The 17970-nt window shown below is 36.8% G+C and overlaps 2 protein-coding genes across 6 annotated transcripts in view; both read left to right on the forward strand.

The window, feature by feature from the left end:
- myof (myoferlin) overlaps positions 1-10961 on the forward strand; it is a 90268-nt gene extending 79307 nt beyond the window's left edge. For all 4 annotated transcript variants that reach the window (XM_036572284.1, XM_036572285.1, XM_036572286.1 and 1 more), the window contains 12 exons: positions 2364-2455; positions 2552-2722; positions 3708-3856; positions 3946-4085; positions 5051-5139; positions 5224-5319; positions 5430-5571; positions 7427-7526; positions 7612-7802; positions 8982-9091; positions 9429-9576; positions 10751-10961. In XM_036572284.1, the coding sequence (XP_036428177.1) occupies positions 2364-2455; positions 2552-2722; positions 3708-3856; positions 3946-4085; positions 5051-5139; positions 5224-5319; positions 5430-5571; positions 7427-7526; positions 7612-7802; positions 8982-9091; positions 9429-9576; positions 10751-10789 (1467 nt within the window). In that variant the 3' untranslated portion in view covers positions 10790-10961. The remainder of the gene's footprint in view (positions 1-2363; positions 2456-2551; positions 2723-3707; positions 3857-3945; positions 4086-5050; positions 5140-5223; positions 5320-5429; positions 5572-7426; positions 7527-7611; positions 7803-8981; positions 9092-9428; positions 9577-10750) is intronic.
- A 6747-nt stretch (positions 10962-17708) lies between these two features.
- zgc:152977 (SUN domain-containing protein 1) overlaps positions 17709-17970 on the forward strand; it is a 47071-nt gene continuing 46809 nt past the window's right edge. For both annotated transcript variants that reach the window (XM_036572289.1, XM_036572295.1), the window contains exon 1: positions 17709-17864. The gene's annotated coding sequence lies outside the window, so the exon portion shown is untranslated. The remainder of the gene's footprint in view (positions 17865-17970) is intronic.

The raw sequence follows: 17970 nt of genomic DNA on the forward strand, positions 1-17970 counted from the left end.
CAATGAAATAAATTCCCTTTTGGAAATGGCCATACTGGAAACAACACACTTTGTCTAATTAAAATCCTCCAGAACGTGTTGAATACCTGAGAATGCTGCATTATTAGATACTGCTTGGTATTTGGGCAAGGAAAACCAATCAGTTTGACATGTTCAACCTTTAGTAAGCCACAATCTGCAAGAGATTTGGACCAATTCAATCATAAAAAATAGAACTATGAGAACTTGTCCCATGAGCTGATTGACACAGGACAACCATAAAACTTGCACAGACCCCAGTACAGGGCAGAGGTCAGCGCTACTTTGGGAATTTGCTCACTACGTGTTTGCCAGAATGACATATGTAGCCTCTCATCTAGGGGCCATATTTTACCTAAATGAACAGGCACTTTCTTTTGATAGCATTTGTCCAAACTAGATAAGTCTGTATGTAGACATAACTTTTCATAAAATGTGACAATGATGACATCATCAGACCAATCAGGTGCCTCCCTACCACCCCTCTGTGTGGTAGACTTTTCTCCGGCCAAGGGCTTACAGCAACACTACTGCGGTCCTCCCCTCTGTTCCGTCAACAAGAGGAGGAAAAACTACTGGTTTTATGGTTTGCTTTGAAATGGCCACTCACCTACAGCATAGAGATGAGATGTCCAGTCCGGGTCATGGCACCACATGAAGAATCCAAACCCCAACCCAAACCAGGGGAACCAGCAGTATGTCTGGAGAATTGAGTTTATTCTTTGTGCGCAGGTACCAGACACCTAGCCTGCCCGTAAGACAATGGGCTGATGCAGTTTTATAGCTGGACTGATGCCAAGATTAGGCTCAGCCTATGCATGACAAGTGACAAGTGACAGACATGACCATATAGGGATAAACAGAAATAGGCAAAGCAGAATGTTCTAAATACAATCACAGTAAAGACACAGACAATACTGAACACAGTGACATATAACACAGCGTTAAACACATTACATAGCAGTACATTTCACAAACAACCAACTAATACATTTGCATATATTTAGCCATTCCACCTACACAAGGTTATACATATATCAGTCTTAAAGGCACAGTAACAAACACATCCTGCTTTGCCCCAAGCCTTTAATTTTAGTAAAACAATATGAATGCTACACTTTGCCTCTGCTTGAGTTCTTGTAAGCTAACCACTTTTATCGAACATAATAACTAAGTTAAAGTCAGGAAAAAAATAATTAAAAAAATGTAGGACACTTTTAAGGGCTGTCCTGTAGGCTAACAAACAGTTTAAAGAGCCAGTCACACTTGCATTTGCCAGCAAATTTCCTGTCAACTTCGGAAGAGACAGCTTCTCATATAACAACAAGTAACCCCCAAAATGCAGGAAACACTGTCTAAGCACAACATTTTTCTATTTCATCCTCACTGGCTTTAAATAAACACATGATAAAGAGACTGCATGATACACAGTCAGAACTGGAGACTGTAATGTTATCTATACCTTTGTGTTTTTTCTGTTTATGGTAGGCAAGTTCGCTGGCTTGATAAAGCTTGGGCACTCATTGTCAATGGTTTATTGAAAATAAGAACTTCTGTACATTTTAATGCACTGTTTTCAATTACTCTTAATTAGAATTTTAATCACTGGTCTGATTTAATTAATTACTGTTTATTTGAATTATTATTAAAAAATAAATAAAACATTAAATGTTGCATTTTCAAAGGTTATGGCACATTCTATATTGTTTGTCATATTTAAGTATGTTCTCCATGTTTTCCCGTGTTTACTTATTTTAACTTAAAAATCAATAAAACATAGACTGGTGTTCAAAATTTGCGTATGACCGTATGTACAATTTATTGCTACAGATCAATGTGCAGCACTGTAATTATCTGATATTATAGTGTTCATTTTGTTTTATTGCTGTTTATGTTACCAAGCAAGCTAACTACACTAACACAGAGAATTTTTTTTCTTCACCAGCCTTCCCTAATGGCCATTTCACAAGGTGAAAGGAATGCACATCTAACATCTAATTTGACTGCAGCTCAACAGCTGTTGATACAATAGTGAACATCCTGCTATTTATTTTCCACATCTGGAAACCTGAAACAGCTGCCCAGTGGTAGCTATTCAAAGGCACTAAACAAATTATGAGAAATATTCCATGTAATAGCTTGAAGCTTCCATAATATTTGTTCAATTATAAACAGAGAGTGAAAACCTCAGAGGAACTCCAGTTATTTTGGAGTATTTCCATGTGCACTGTGCTAAGTGCCCCTGCTGTGCACTTCAACGCATAACAGATCAAACTGCGCTCACCTCATGTCTGCAGCATACAGTTCCTTTGCATTTGGCCTAATGTTTTTTTTTTTCCATGTAGTGTGACCCATACATCAAGATTTCCTTGGGAAAGAAGACTATTGATGACCGAGACAATTATTTACCGAATACCATAAACCCAGTGTTTGGAAGGTAGAGTTGTGATTTTCAAAAGCTTTAGGCTCATGCATGACTTTGACCTATATCTCATTAAAGATAACCACACTTTTCATTATTCTTTTTCTACAGGATGTTTGAGATGCCATGCTTCCTTCCTCAAGACAAAGACCTGAAAATCTCTGTCTATGATTTTGACCTGCTCACACGTGACGAGAAAGTAGGAGAAACAGTGATTGACCTGGAGAACCGACTCCTCTCTCGCTTTGGCTCCTACTGTGGTCTACCTCAGACATACTGCATGTGAGAATCCTTTAATAAAAGGCTGTCAGACTCTAGGCCTGGAGGGTCATAGCACTACAGAGTTTAGCATTCTACTAGAGCCAGTTTAAGGAGAACCTGGTCACTTCTTATTTCTCCCATTTAAAGAAAAAGCTACAGGGCACCTGCAAGCGAGTCCTCAAGGAATAGGGGGAAATGACTAAAAATGAACAATTAAACATGCTTCTAGCCATTTATGTTTAACCATCCTTTAATTTTGCCAATTTTGCCAACACAGCCATCTGTGGCTGAGAGTTCAAGAAGGCACAATTGGCCTTGCTCTCTCTGAGTGAGTATGATGGCCGTCCCTCTTCTCTCATCTCTCAGCATGATGCTACCCAGCACAGACGTGTGTTAACTGACATAACATAACTGGCAATTTGTGTTCTCCTCCAAGCATGTTTAGCTGTCCAATGACATTGTATTAGTGGCAGTTTGTAAAGATGTGGTAACTGGCTTCACATGACTTGGAGGAAGCATGTGCTAGCCTTCACCGTCCTAGTGCCTAGCTATTGGGTGGAATTAGACACAGCTAAATTGGGGAGATGTTTTTGAGAAAAAAAATAAATTATATATATTGCTATATATATTACTATATATATGTATGTAAAACTGTACTTTTGTCCAGTGCAGTGCATGAAGCTGATAACAAGACTGAACTAAAATTCTTTACTAAAGACTCTAGACTCAGACTTGCATCCCAGAGACTCAACTCAGATTTGGCTAAAGATACTTGTGAATATCTGTGCTACAAAAAGACACATTTGTGGGCGAATCATGGATAAATCACTTACACAGAGCTTCATGAGCTGAATTCAGGGTGTCACAAACAAGACAAAACTGCAAGCTGTGCCCCTCCAAAACTTCAGTTCGACACCCCTGCTTTATTGCAATACCTTCTGCCGTATGTTTTTTGAGCTCTCCTGAATAAGATCCCAGTCCAGCTAATGTGCTATTCACAAAATAGATCTGGGCCAAACCAGTGGCGGGATCAGCTGAAACCGTCCCAGATTCTTCAGCACCATGCATGCCTGAAAGGAGTACCTCCTCCTAGAACTGAAGACAATGGAAGCACTCTACATTTCAGTGGCCAAGAACATCACCTTTCTGATTTTGGTGATTTTTATTTAATTTTTTCTTTTTGTGTCAGTTGATTTTGTCAAGACTTAAAATCTTGTGCTAATTAATTTGTTTTATATTTGTAGAGGGGAACAAAGAAATTCACCAGCACCTGGGTCCCGCCAGTGAGCGGATAGCATTGCATGTTCTCAGAACACAGGGCTTAGTCCCAGAACATGTTGAAACTAGAACACTGTACAGCACCTTCCAGCCCACTATTTCTCAGGTGTGTAACTGCTGTCAAGCACCATTACAAAATGGATAATTTCAGTTCTAAAATCTGATTGGCTGAGCCACGTTCCAAGCAGTTGTAAAATACTTTGTATGCACAGACCAGCCATTTCATTAAGTAGACCTCCTTGTATGTACACTCAATGTCTGTTCTATCAGCTCCATTTACCATATAGGTGTACTTTGTAGTTCTACAATTACAGACTGTAGTTCACCTACAGTTTCTCTGCACAGTTTGTTAGCCCCCTTTTATCCTGTTCTTCAATGGTAGTGTTAGCGTGTGTTGTGCTAGTGTGCTAGTATGAGTGGATCAGACACAGCAGTACCGCAAGAGTTTTTAAACACCTCAGTATCACTGCTGGATTGAGAATAGTTCGCCAACCAAAAATGTCCAGCTAACAGCATCTTGGGGGCAGCATCCTGTGTCCACTGAAGAAGGACTCATGCACTCATACCAGTGTAACATAACCTATCTGCAGTTTCTCTGCAGTGCTGAGAATGATCCACCACCCAAATAATACCTGCTTCGTGGTGGTCCTGTGGGGGTCTTAACCGTTGAAGAACAGAGTAAAAGGAGCTAACAAACTGTGCAGAGAAACAGATGGACTACAGTCTTCTCTACAGAATTCTCTATTAGTGTCCTTTAACAGGTTGTTCAATCATACAGTTACACACATTTCACGTTGTAATTTTTAGCACAGGGGGATCACAACTCTGTCTGTAACTACATATTATTTCATGCGATTGTAATGAGCATGTTAATCAACATATATTCACAAGGGGGTAGCTGTATTGTTTTAAACATGACAACAACATAAGAAACAGACATCACTTTACTGACTCCTCAGAAATCATAAGTCATTTAGGCGAAATCTCAAAGGTCAGTAAGAAATGAACATTTTAAATGTATAAATATAATGTAAATGATTCTGTAAGCTCAGTTTGTACTGATTTTTATAGGGGAGTCTTCAAATGTGGATTGATATTTTCCCCAAAAGCCTTGGACTTCCTGGACCTCCTTTTGATATATCCCCACGCAAGCCTAAAAAGTGAGGATCAATCAGAGTGACTGATTAAGGAATCAGTATTTTGTACTGGTCAAAAGATTTATCATTTATCCTTTCCTTCACCAGATACGTTCTGCGTGTCATTATTTGGAACACCACTAATGTCATTTTGGATGAAACTAGCATCACTGGAGAGCGTATGAGTGACATCTATGTGAAGGGGTACAAAGAAACATACATTTCGTGAATGCATCATTAGTGCTTTGTATCTAAGACAAGATATAGAATTTATAGCAGTTTTAACAGACTTTTACTTGTTTTGTAATTCACAGATGGATGCCAGGCAAGGAGGAGGACAAGCAGAAGACTGATGTCCACTATAGATCCCTTGATGGTGATGGAAATTTCAACTGGAGATTTGTCTTTGAGTTTGAATATCTGCCTGCAGAGCAGCTGTGCCTTGTTTCCAAAAAGGTGATTTAAATTGTTAGGAAAAGTGGCAATTAAGGATGCACCAATATGGGAATTGTGGGCCTATGCTGACACCCAATATATTTCAAGCACATGTTGGCTGATACTGATGGCGATATGTAACCATTTGTAAAATGTAGAAATTGGGAAAAGGTCTGAAGCATTACAGAGAAATATAACGTTTATTTTTGTAGGGTTACGAATGCGGTAAAACAAGTAATGCAGACAGTCAGTTCTTTCAAGGTACAATAAATTCATCATCAAATATTGATTTGAAATAGCAATCAAATGCTGATACATTTTTAAACAGTATCTGCCAATACTGATATGATTGTGCATCCCCTTTGGTAATAGTTTGCAGAAAAATTATATATGCAAGAATAATATAATTAATGTTCAACGAGATTTGAAAATTTACCCAGCTTTCCTTTTATCCCAAATGTGGTTAATCAGCCAAGGCATGTTTGCTTCCTTTGTTTTGCAAGTTTACATCCTGGGTTCAAGTTTCAGTGGGTCTGGTGGGTTGTTAGCTCTGCTGTCATCAGTCAGCACTGGAGTCAGTTGCATTCCTTTTCAAACTCTGAGCTATTTTGTGGTTTCTGGTAAAATGCTCAGCTCTCTGGCCATCTTCCATCCTCAAGAAAATTGTAAGATATTAATTTACATATTAGTTCTATAATCAGCATTTCATCCCTCCTAACAAAACTCTTTGCAGCAATTACCAACAATTTTTAGAGAACTATAAGCTCCAGTTTTTAGTTTTATTAACTTCAAACATCACTTACTGGTTACCACTGGTTATCATACAGCTTACAGGTCTTGCAGTATTCTAGGGCTCTCTGTGGTGGGCAGGGTTGTCAGGTCCAGCAACAATCTCCAGTTTAAAATTTGCTTAACCTTCTGGGGTCCACGAACACGTTCATGTGTCCAATTCGATGTTCTGTATATGTTTTTCTGTCTTCGCACAGGAATATGGTTCAAACATTTTCTGAATCTGTAGAGTTGCCCTTTCAATTCCATCTCATCACGTGATTGTAAGTGATTCGTATCCAGAGTTATATAGCTATGAAGAGGGGTTGAGATACACATCATCTGCCTCTCACCATGTGTAATTGGTGAATTATTGTGTCTGCTTACATTTTGTGTGTGTAACTGAGCAATGGACACTCAGGAAATCACTAAGGACAGAAACATGGCATGCATAGAGTTTATAGCTGCTGAAGCTGCTGCAGTGGTTTTGGAAAGTAGCGATGAAGATAATGGAGCATTTTGATATGAAACATACAAGTATCATGTTATATACAAGTGCCTTTAAAGGTAATTTAAGAGGATATGCAAAAAATTGAGAAAATGTCCCTAGATCCCCAAAAGTTTAGTCATCCACTAGAACCTGAAACTTTATAGTTTTCTGCTGCGACTGCATTTTCAAACCAGTTCAGTTTGGTGGGAAATCTACAAACCTGGCAACCCTCCACAGCATAACCAATGAAAAGTGAAAGCTACCTTTTCAGTAGGTGCGCATGCTCTACCCTCATCAGAACATGTTTGTTTTATGTGAAGATCTCATAGTGTGTAAATCTTGCATAGATGGAATGAAAATATTATATAATAATAATATCTTAAGAAATATGACATTAATATTTTATTGGCTGAAAAAAGCCTTCGAAAGCCTTATGTGTAGCTTAGCACATTGAGTTTTATTACCACAATTACTGCAATGCTGGTATAAAAACAATTTGTACATTTTGTGTGCCCTGGGTCCTGATCTTTGATATAGAATAACATACATGAAGTGTTAGTACATGATAAATAAATTTAATTGCATAAAAAATGCTAAGAAGTTGTATTTTGTAACCAGGAACACTTCTGGAATCTGGACAAAACGGAGTTTAGAATTCCACCACAGCTGATCATTCAGATATGGGACAATGATAAATTCTCACTGGATGATTATCTTGGTAAGATATCTTATGTACTGTTTGTGTATGAGCTGTTTGGCCCTGGCTGTGTGGTGGAACATGTTTACTTATTACTGTGTAACAGGGACCGTTGAACTGGATCTGCATCATCTCATTTCACCTGCCAAAACATCTGAGACATGCAACCTGAAAATGCTGGAAAATGTGACGAAATCACTGCGGAAATTCGACCAGTCAAAGTCCTTGTTTGCCCAGAAGTCGGTCAGAGGATGGTGGCCCTGCTACACTGAAAAAGATGGGAAAAAGGAGCTTGCTGTATGTATATAAACGGACTTATATGTACATACAGTACTGTGCAAGTCAGAGAGCACTCTTTTCTTTTTCCAGTCACAACAGCCATTAAGTTATTCGTTTTTCAACAAAACAAACGGGAAACATATTTAACAGAAAATTACACAAACCCTTTATCACTAAGTATAATATCAAATCTATTAGTATTTAAATTTTCTACTCTTAACTTTTCCATACCCTACTGCCACTTTAACTTGTCTATGCTGTCAATATTAAAACTAATGAGTTACAGCTTGTGACAGTTTGTGTTGCATTATAACTCAAGGCGCCGTCACTGAGAAAGGAAAATAACAAAAAGCAGAGAAATCGCACTAGAACACTGAAACTAGACACCTGAAATGTGGATTAAGATTTTATGGACTCATGAGGCTAAATGTGAGGCCTTAGAAAGTAACAGAAGGCAGTATGTATGCTGCTGAAGCTGTAAAAGACTCTTCAAACCATGTCTACAACCATCAGTCCAGCATGGTGGAGAATCAGTGTAAGTTTGTGGATGCCTATGAAGTTGGTCATTTGGTTTTGATTGAAGGCATCATGAATGCAGATAAGTACAATCAAATGTTAGTGCATCATGCAGTGCCCTCTGGAAAATTTGCTAGTTGATTCTGCAGCAAGATAACAACACCAAGAACACTGCGGAGAAGATTAAGACATACTGACCACCCCAGAGTCCACCCCAGAGTCCTGAATGTGTTTGGAATTACTTGGATTGTGAGAAGCAGAAAATGCAGCCAACTTCTGAGAGTGAACTTTGGAGGTGTGAAAAAAATCGCAGCAGATTTCTGTGAACAACCAAAAGCAAGTCTTCTGCAAAGAGTGGAAGCTGTAATACAGGCAAAGCGTCGACACACTACATACTAATAAAATTGATATTGTATTTAGTTGTTTAGGCAAGTAAAAATTATTTTCAAAATTAGTAACGTACTTTGTGGCCACTTTGACTAGAAATTAAAGAAATGAAAGGTGGCTGACATTTGCAGAGTACTGAGTTTACAATATGTTTATACAGTGATGAACATTATATTTCATTTTTCCCTTCATTTAGGCTGGGTAGTGTGAATGTAATTGATTTAAAATTCGTTATATACTTGTACTATTATATACTGTACTATTTTGAATTGACTATGGAAATACCATTTTTAGGGGAAAGTGGAGATGACACTGGAGATAGTGAATGAGAAAGAAGCAGAGGAGAGGCCAGCAGGAAAAGGCAGAGAAGAACCCAACATGAACCCAAAACTGAATTCTCCCAAGTAATACAATAAGCATAACTGTGCAAAAATTGAGATAAAACATATCATCACTGTCCAAAAAAATGTATCTCCATTTTTGATTTTTTTTTTCTACATGATTTAAACATGCCAGCTATCCTTTACATTGTTTGAAATTTTGATGATGAATGGACCAATAGAAATGCTCCAAAATGACCTGGAATAAAACCTACCCACATTAACTTACATTAAAAGAACACTTTTTCCTTCTACTGTAAAGTTACTGCTTTGGTAATACATGTTTTTCTGTGGACAGAGATGATATGCTGATATGTTATAATATACAGTTATCACATTTTCTTTCTTTTGCACATTTTAGCCGACCTGAAACTTCATTCTTCTGGTTCACCAACCCATGCAAGACCCTGAAGTTCATTGTGTGGCGAAGATTCAAGTGGATCTTCATTGGCCTGATCATGTTAATCTTATTGCTGCTGTTTGTTGGAATCCTTCTCTATTCATTGCCGGTACAGACAAACTTGAATTTGGCTGCAGAAATGATAACCCTAGGGGGGCTATATCATAGTGAAGACAACTTTTTAGATGTGCACCTCATAGACCTGGTGCCATATTACAGAAACTTCCTATCTATTTGTCTTAAGATCTGAAAGGTCAAGATGATCTTTTTTTTTTACAAATTCGTATTAAAAAAGCTAATTTTATCTTAATTTAGGAATCTTATCTTACAGCATCTAATCTAATGTTAGGAAATCTTGAGATCGGAATCAACAATCAGCTGTTACCTAGCAGCAGATGATACATGCACAGCTGAAACATAAACACGTAATCAAAATAAAGTTAGTTAGCCAGACAGCTAGCTACTGTTACTGATGAAAAAATGGTCAAACAAAACTAAAGCGCAAAGAATAATACTGTTAAGAATATAGTGTTTTGTGCTGTTCATCAGAACGTTGCTGCTCTCCAGTTTCAGTTTAATTTTCCCAAATGCCTTAGCTAACTGCGCTAATGTTATTTCACCTAACAGCCACATGTTTAACTCTGTCTCTTCATTATTCATCACTATCACTGTAATATTTTATCTGATGAGTTTTCATCAACATTAACACACAAAGATAATAAAAGGGGCCGGTGGAGATCCTGTCTGCAGTCTCTGCGATTTTTAAAACACTTAAAAAAAAAATCAAAGCACTGTTTTCAGTGTAGATAAATGTAGCATCATTATGCTAGTTATAGTGAACTGTGCTGTCTGTCACTGCATAAAATGATAGAAACAGATGGTTATAACAGAAGGTAAGACACCTCTGGGGTTGTCTTAAAGCTAGGAAAGTATTTAGAAAATTTTGTTTAGTTAGGAAGCATGTTAGGAAGCTGTTTTCTGATCTGGAGTTAATGGATAAGCTTATGAACTTAAGAACTGTTGTTCTGTAATAGCTTCTGTCCTAAATTCAATAACCCTAACTGAAATTGTCATGGTGACTAAACAGATAAGACTTCAAGAAGTTTCTGTAATACAGCCCCTTGCGTGTAACACTCACTCACGTTTAGCAGGCTGAAAATTCTCCACAAGGGGGCACTATTAGCACTAAAATAGCTTTTGGTGCTCGGCATCAATGACACTCAGTGTCTTTAGTTAACTCAAGTGCTAATTCATTAAGAATTTGTTTTTTTTTTCTCTTTCAGAACTACATTTCAATGAAAATTGTGAAGCCCCTTCAGTGAGATGGACAAGTGTTTCACCAGGTGCGGTAATGGAAAAGTGACATGCCAGAAGAACACAGATTTTATATCAGTTGACTAAAAGTATTTTAAAATGCAGAGCTTGTTCATTCTTTTCAAATTTATTGTACAACCCCATTTCCAAAAAAGTTGTGACACTGTGCAAAATGTAAATAAAAACAAAATGCAATGATGTGCAAATCATTTAAACGCTATATTTCTTTGAAAATAGTATAAACATATCAAATGTTGAAACTGAGAAATGTTATTGTTTTGTTTTTTTTAATTATTTGCCCATTTTGAATTTAACACCAACAAAATGTTCCAGAAACGTTGGGACTGGGGCATGTTTACCACTGTTTTTCATCACCTCTTCTTTTAACAAACTCTATAAGAGTTTGGGAACTGAGGAGAATTGCTGTAGTTTTGAAAGAGAAATGTTTTCCAATTCTTGTTTGATATAGGATTTCAGCTGCTCAACAGTTCGGGGTCTGATTTGTTGTATTTTTCATTTCAGTACCCTCCAAATGTTTTCATTGGGTGTCATGTCTGGACTGCAAGCAGGCCAGTTTAGCACCTGGACTCTTAATACAGAGCAATGCTGTTGTAATACATGCAGAATGTGGTTTGGTATTGTCTTGCTAAAATAAGCAAATTCTTCCCTGAAAATGATGTCATCTGGATGGTAGCATATGTTGCCAAAACATGTATAGATCGGTCAGCATTAATGGTGCCTTCACAGATGTGCACGTCAACCATGCCATGTGCACTAATGTACCCCTATACCATTTTGAACTGTGCATTGATAACAAGCTGAGTGGTCTTTAGCCCGGAGGACACAGTGTCCATGATTTCCAAAAAGAATTTCAAATGTTGATTTGTCGGACCTCAGGACACTTTTCCACTTTCCCTCAGTCCATTTTAAATGAGCTTGGGCCCAGAGAAGGTGGCAGCGTTTCTGGATCCTGTTTATTTATATATGGTTTCCTCTTTATGTTTTAGACTTATAACTTGCATTTCTGGATGCAGTGACAAAGTGTTTTACAGACACTGGTTTTCAGAAGTGTTTCTAAGTCCATGGAGTGATTTCCACTACAGAATCATGTCTGTTTTTCATGCAGTGCCACCTGACGGCCTAAAGATCATGGCCAGCAAATACTGTTTTTTGGCCTTGTCTCTTGCATACAGAGATTTCTCCAGATTCTCTGAATCTTTTAATGTTATTATGTACCGTAGATGATGAAAAGCAAAAGTTCTTTGCTGTTTTACATTGACAAACATTATTCTTGAATTGTTACACTATTTGCTCACGCAGTCTTTCACAAAGTAGTGAACCCCTCTTCATCTTAACCTCTGAAAGACTCAGCCTCTCTGGGATGCTTTTTTTTTATACCCAATCATACTACTGACCTGTTGCCAATTAACCACCAAGTGTTTTTTTAGTATTACACAACTTTACCAGCTTTTGTTGCCGCGTCCCAACTTTTTTGGAACGTGTTGTTTGAATAAAATTCAAAATGGGCATATATTTTTCAAAAAACAATAAAATTTCTCGGTTTCAACATTTGATATGTTGTCTTTGTACTATTTTCAATGAAATATAGAGTTTAATTGATGTGCACATCATTGCATTTTGTTTTTATTTACATTTTGCACACCATCACTTTTTTGGGAATGGGGTTGTAATCAGTTCAGGTTGTTGAATCAGATTTTTTTTTTCCAGTTAGTTTTCACTTGAAACTGTCTACTTGTCTGTTACATGATCACACTGTTCATAATCATTAGCTCTTTTATTGTCGATCACATTTCATATAATGTCTAGCTCATGTATGCAATATACTTACTGATTTCATTAACTCACAACAAATTTTCACTGTGTTATACATTAAGTCTAATAATAAATAAGTGGACTTATTGCATAAAATAAATATATAAATAAATTTGTGTTGTACATTTTTACATACATTAAATCAAAGATGTTTGTTCTTATTTAGGTGCTCACTCTGATAATAAGCATGATCATTGATTAGTGGGAACAGCCATAATAACTTGTATAACTTGGGAGGTTTCACTAACAGTCACCTATTTATGTTGCTGCTGTGTGTTAAACCCCTTCACATTTCTATTAGTAATTTCATGTTTTAGAAACAATTTTGGCTTTGCCTTTATTACAGTGTCCATTCTTTTTGGGACACTTGCTTTCAGTTTTAAAAGAAATCTGCAGGGATATTTTTCCAGACCTCCAAAGTTCACTCTCAGAAGTTGGTTGCATTTTCTGTTTCTCACGATCCAAGTAATCCCAAACACATTCAGTGATGTTGAGATATGGACTCTGGGGTGGTCAGTCCAGTGGTCTGAGAACACTAGTAGCTTCTTTGTTTGATTTGCAAAATGTCTTCTTGTTTGTTTATTTCCTTTTCTTAGTAAGGGCTTCTTGACAGCTACACATCCTTTTAGACCCATACCACTGAGAAGTCTTCTCACCGTGGCAGGATGGACAGAAACACCTGTGGATATTTTCAGATCTCAAAAATGAAAGTTTAAAGTATTGAAGTACTTATTAATTCCAGTTTTGGAAACTCCTCTGACTTTTCCCTTCCTTATGCAAGTAGATTATTTTATACCTTATCTCTTCTGAATTATCTCCTGGGCGTTTTGATTTGAAATCAAATAAATGAAGGTTATGATAAATGATGGTCTCTGACTTTTGCACATTACTGTAGGTACGGTAAATCTCTTTGAGTGCATAACTAAAAGAGTGTCTATAGCTTATACTATTTTCTTTACTTGTGCCCAACTCTTCATTCATTGGTACTGGGAGAGTGGGGCTGGCTGGCACAGTTTTTACTCTATGCTGTATATCTCAGGCATATTATACAATATGCCTGATAAAATGTACATTTAGTGAAAGAGCAATGCTGTCATTGATCAATTTAAGCATGTTTGCAAGTTTGTACACTTAGAGGAAAATTTTCTAGCAGTAGTTTTTGAGTTTTCAGTTGACATTTCTCTACCAGTAGTAGTGTTGTCAACAATAGTGACAGTAATATCAACGCAGGTGACACATTTAGGTTCATGGGAGGCTAAAAAAATAATCATTAGTAAATGTCGGGAATAAACTAATTTACCACATCCACTAATGTTAACAAGTGAGCTTTATAAACAAATATATAACTTAATAAATAAAAAAATACCACACTCCATATGTAAAAACTTCCTAAAACTTTAACTACAACCCATTTTTCCATCTGTAGAAAAATAACATTTTAAAGTTCATATTTTTTACTTTGTACAAATTGAAGATTTAATGAAAAAGCTGACTATACTTATGTTTTAGTAACTGCAGCTCATCCGCTGAGGTCAGGAGAGGTGGATAACCACAGATATACATAACTAGATGCTGCATTGTCTATTGTTCTCCATCTGAGGTGATACGTCTGCATGTCCGCCATGTTGGAGCGGTCAAGATCCGCTTGTGAACAAATTCACTTGTATTGAGAGATGATGAGTTCTCAGGATTAAATTGGCCACAACTCCCTTATTACTTAATCAATTTTCACTAAATTTGTTCTACTATAATCCTCAGACATTAGGTTGCACAGACTGCTCTCGGTAGCTTTTATTTCTTTAATAACTGGTCGTGCTAATCAGCTGTCTGGACCAGCAGAAAAGTATTCAGTCTGCCCTTGATGTTAAAAAACGAATTTAGCACGAGCTCCAATAGAAACAATCTCACACACATCAGCAAATCCATCAATGTGTGAATAACTTAAAACTTAAAGTTGGCTTCCTATTCGCCAGCTTCTTGTTCGAGTTTTCCTGTTCCACCTTAAATGACTACCTGAAATTAGAAATTATTATTCAGCTATCTCTGTAGTCATTAGCACTCAACCTAGGATCAGCCATTCAGACAAGGGCATAAAGCCTTTGTCAGCAAAGTAAATTGGATGATCTGAAAATTTTGATTTCACAAGCCAATCCTGATATTGTAGTTTTGACAGAATCCTAGCTAAAACTACCTGCATCTAATTCAGAACTATCTCTATCCAGTTATAATCTACACAGGAACGCAAAGGGTGGCGGAGAGGCTATCTACACTAATCTATGTTTAAATGCAACTAATTACAGAGCCAACACGACCCAACTTCCATGATCCCAGCAAGTCAACAGACCTGATAAAATTACTTCTCTTTGGTTTTAGTGACCACTGTGCTATTGGATGCATTAGAAGCACCAGCACAATAAAGTCAGGCTCTCGGATGGTGGTTAGAAGAAATTATGAGAATCAGATATAGATCAAACCCTTGGTTCAATTCAGAAATATCTTCCTTGCTCAATGCAAGAAGTAAAGCATGGGCCCTACCTAAAAGAAATGGTGACAGAGACCATTGACATACCTTTAGGCAGCTAAGAAATAAATGTACTTCTTACATCAGAAATGCTAAAGCAGAATTCTACCTCCAGATATTTACAAACTCAGCTACAAATTCCTCTAAATTCTGGAAAACAATTAATTTGCACAATAACAAATCAATGCCCATTCCAAATCATATTGTAATTAACAATCAACAGTTTACTAATCAGAGAGAGATTTGCCAAGCATTTAGTAGTCACTTTGCAGCTGCTGGACATTTATTAGATAATACTAACATGGAAGCACCTCTCAATGAAATAGATACACCCTCTGCTGTAAGACATGGCCTCTTTACAATTCACCCTTTTTTTCCTCACTTAGTCGCCAAAGCACTTAACACCATCAATGCTAAAAAAGTACAGGAGAGGACAGTTTGGACCCCTTTTTTTAAGGCTTGCGACCCTGATTTTTTTGGAACAAATTACATATATTTTTAATCTATCTATTTCATCAAGCAGAATTCCCAGTTTCTGGAAAACAGCACATATAACTCCACTTTACAAAGGAGGTGATGCCACTGATCTTTATAATTATAGACCCATCTCAAAATTGTCATGCTTTGCCAAGATCTTAGAAACCTTTGTAAATGATCAACTCAAGGCAATTTTGAACAGAAATTCAATCTTATCAGACTACCAATCTGGTTTCAGAGAAAAACGCAGCACAATCTGTGCGGCCACTCTCATCTTAGACAATCTTTTCAGTGCCATCGATAAAAAGAAACATTGTGTAGCCATTTTCATTGATCTCTCTAAAGCCTTCGATACAGTTGATAATTCCCTACTCTTAAAAAGTCTGCAAAACATTGGTTTCAATCTCAGGGCTACTAACTGGATTAGAAACTCCCCCGTGACAAAGTATGTTTTCCAAAGCACACAAGGTAAAAGATCATTGAAGCTACACTTTTGCCTGTTCTGGATTATGGTGACGTGCATACAGATATGCATCTGTAACTACTTTGGAATCTACAGATTCTGTATACCACTCTGCCTTAAGATTCATTACTGGTGGCCCCTACAACACCCATCATTGTATACTATATGAAAAGTTTGGTTGGTCATCTCTGTGCGTCGGGTGATACATTGGCTTCCTTTTATCTATAAAGCGATTACTGGCCATACGTTATAGTGATTGGATTACCTTTCAGGTGCCGGGGGCTTTTACTGAGCTGGGAAAATCTGCTTTTAGCTACAGTGCACCAGCGAGCTGGAATTCATTACAGGAAACTCTAAAACTTTGCTCTGTGGTGTCACATGAACATTTTAAACTTTTAGTCTCTAATGACCTCCACACAGCCTGCAACTGCTTTATTTGATTTTACTTAACTTTTAATATGATTTTTGATATGTTTTAGGTATTTCTTAGCTATTGTTTTACTTTTTTTTTGTTTTGTTTTGTTTTTACTTTTTATCATTCTTTTTATTCCTTTTATTAGCATTCTTTTTATTTATCTTAATATTGTCAATTTATTGTCTTACGTGTTCTATTTCTTTTATTTTATTAATTTATGTTTTTAGTTATTTTATCCTTATCTGATCTGTTACTTATTAAGTTACTATTTTGTAATTCTAATGGTTTATTGATTTAACCATTTATTGGTAGCTTCTTATTATTAAATTATTATTATTATTTTTATTAAAACGTTTGATTTATTTTTACTATCCAATTTCTTAATCCCTGATTTCTGTATTGCCCAGCTACGATGTAAATGAGGGTCTCCCTCAATGTATTCCGAGTTTAAATAAAGTTTGATTGATTGATTAATTGATGGTGCAGCAGTCACTTTCTAATCTATTATGAATATCTACACGGATTAAGGAATGCTATAACTTACCTAGCTACAAACCGTCATTGTAAATAAATAACTACTACATAAAGTTAAGATCCCTGAATAGACTATTAAATGAAATAAGCTTAATATAAAACCAGAGGAAAAACAATTACATCAACAGGTTCTATGTGCTTCTTCAACCACACGGCCATATCTGCACACCAACATCACACAAACAATACGCATCACACAAACATGAGCGTGGATCGCTGCGTTCCCTCCGTTATATAATTTTATCTGAGTGCAATTTTCTTGAAATAGTATAATTTTGTAGAGTATCTTTCTTAAACTGCCCCTCTGTACTGTTACTGAATGCAGTCCAGCAGCGATGTTTACCGCCCTAAAAAGGCGGCCCGTTCACGTGCCTGGCTGGACCCAACGCGGCATCTAGGTATGTATATCTGTGTGGATAACTGACTGTTACTGTAAACACTGACTGTGTTTACTAACTAAATAAATAAATAAATAGAGCTCCATATTTTCTCTAAAACTTTACCTACAACCTATTTTTATATTTACTTTTATTAAAAAAAACTTTAAAAAAATACTGCTTATACACGGGTTGCTAAAGAACATATTTTTCACTTTGCTCAAACTGAAGATTTAAAAAATAACTGACTGTCGTTTTATTTAAGTGAATGAAGCACATCCGCTGACGTCAGGCGATTCGGATAACTTTTACGTTTACGTTACTGAATTACTGAGCCCCATATTTTCCACTACCTAGCTAACCATTTCAAATTTTCAAACTCAGACTGAGTCGTTTTATTAAATTACCACGAGAACAAACATAATTATTCGCAACATATTTGACGGATTTTGGAGGAGTGAAGGTGAGTCGATTAGCCTGAATTAACACGGTTCTGACGTTTGTTCACCTAGCTAGGTTAGCTAGTTTGCTAACGGAATTTACAACAGTCTTTCAGTATCGCAAGGATT

This window comes from Colossoma macropomum, unplaced genomic scaffold, assembly GCF_904425465.1.
Source record: "Colossoma macropomum unplaced genomic scaffold, Colossoma_macropomum, whole genome shotgun sequence".
Taxonomy (NCBI): Eukaryota; Metazoa; Chordata; class Actinopteri; order Characiformes; family Serrasalmidae; genus Colossoma; species Colossoma macropomum.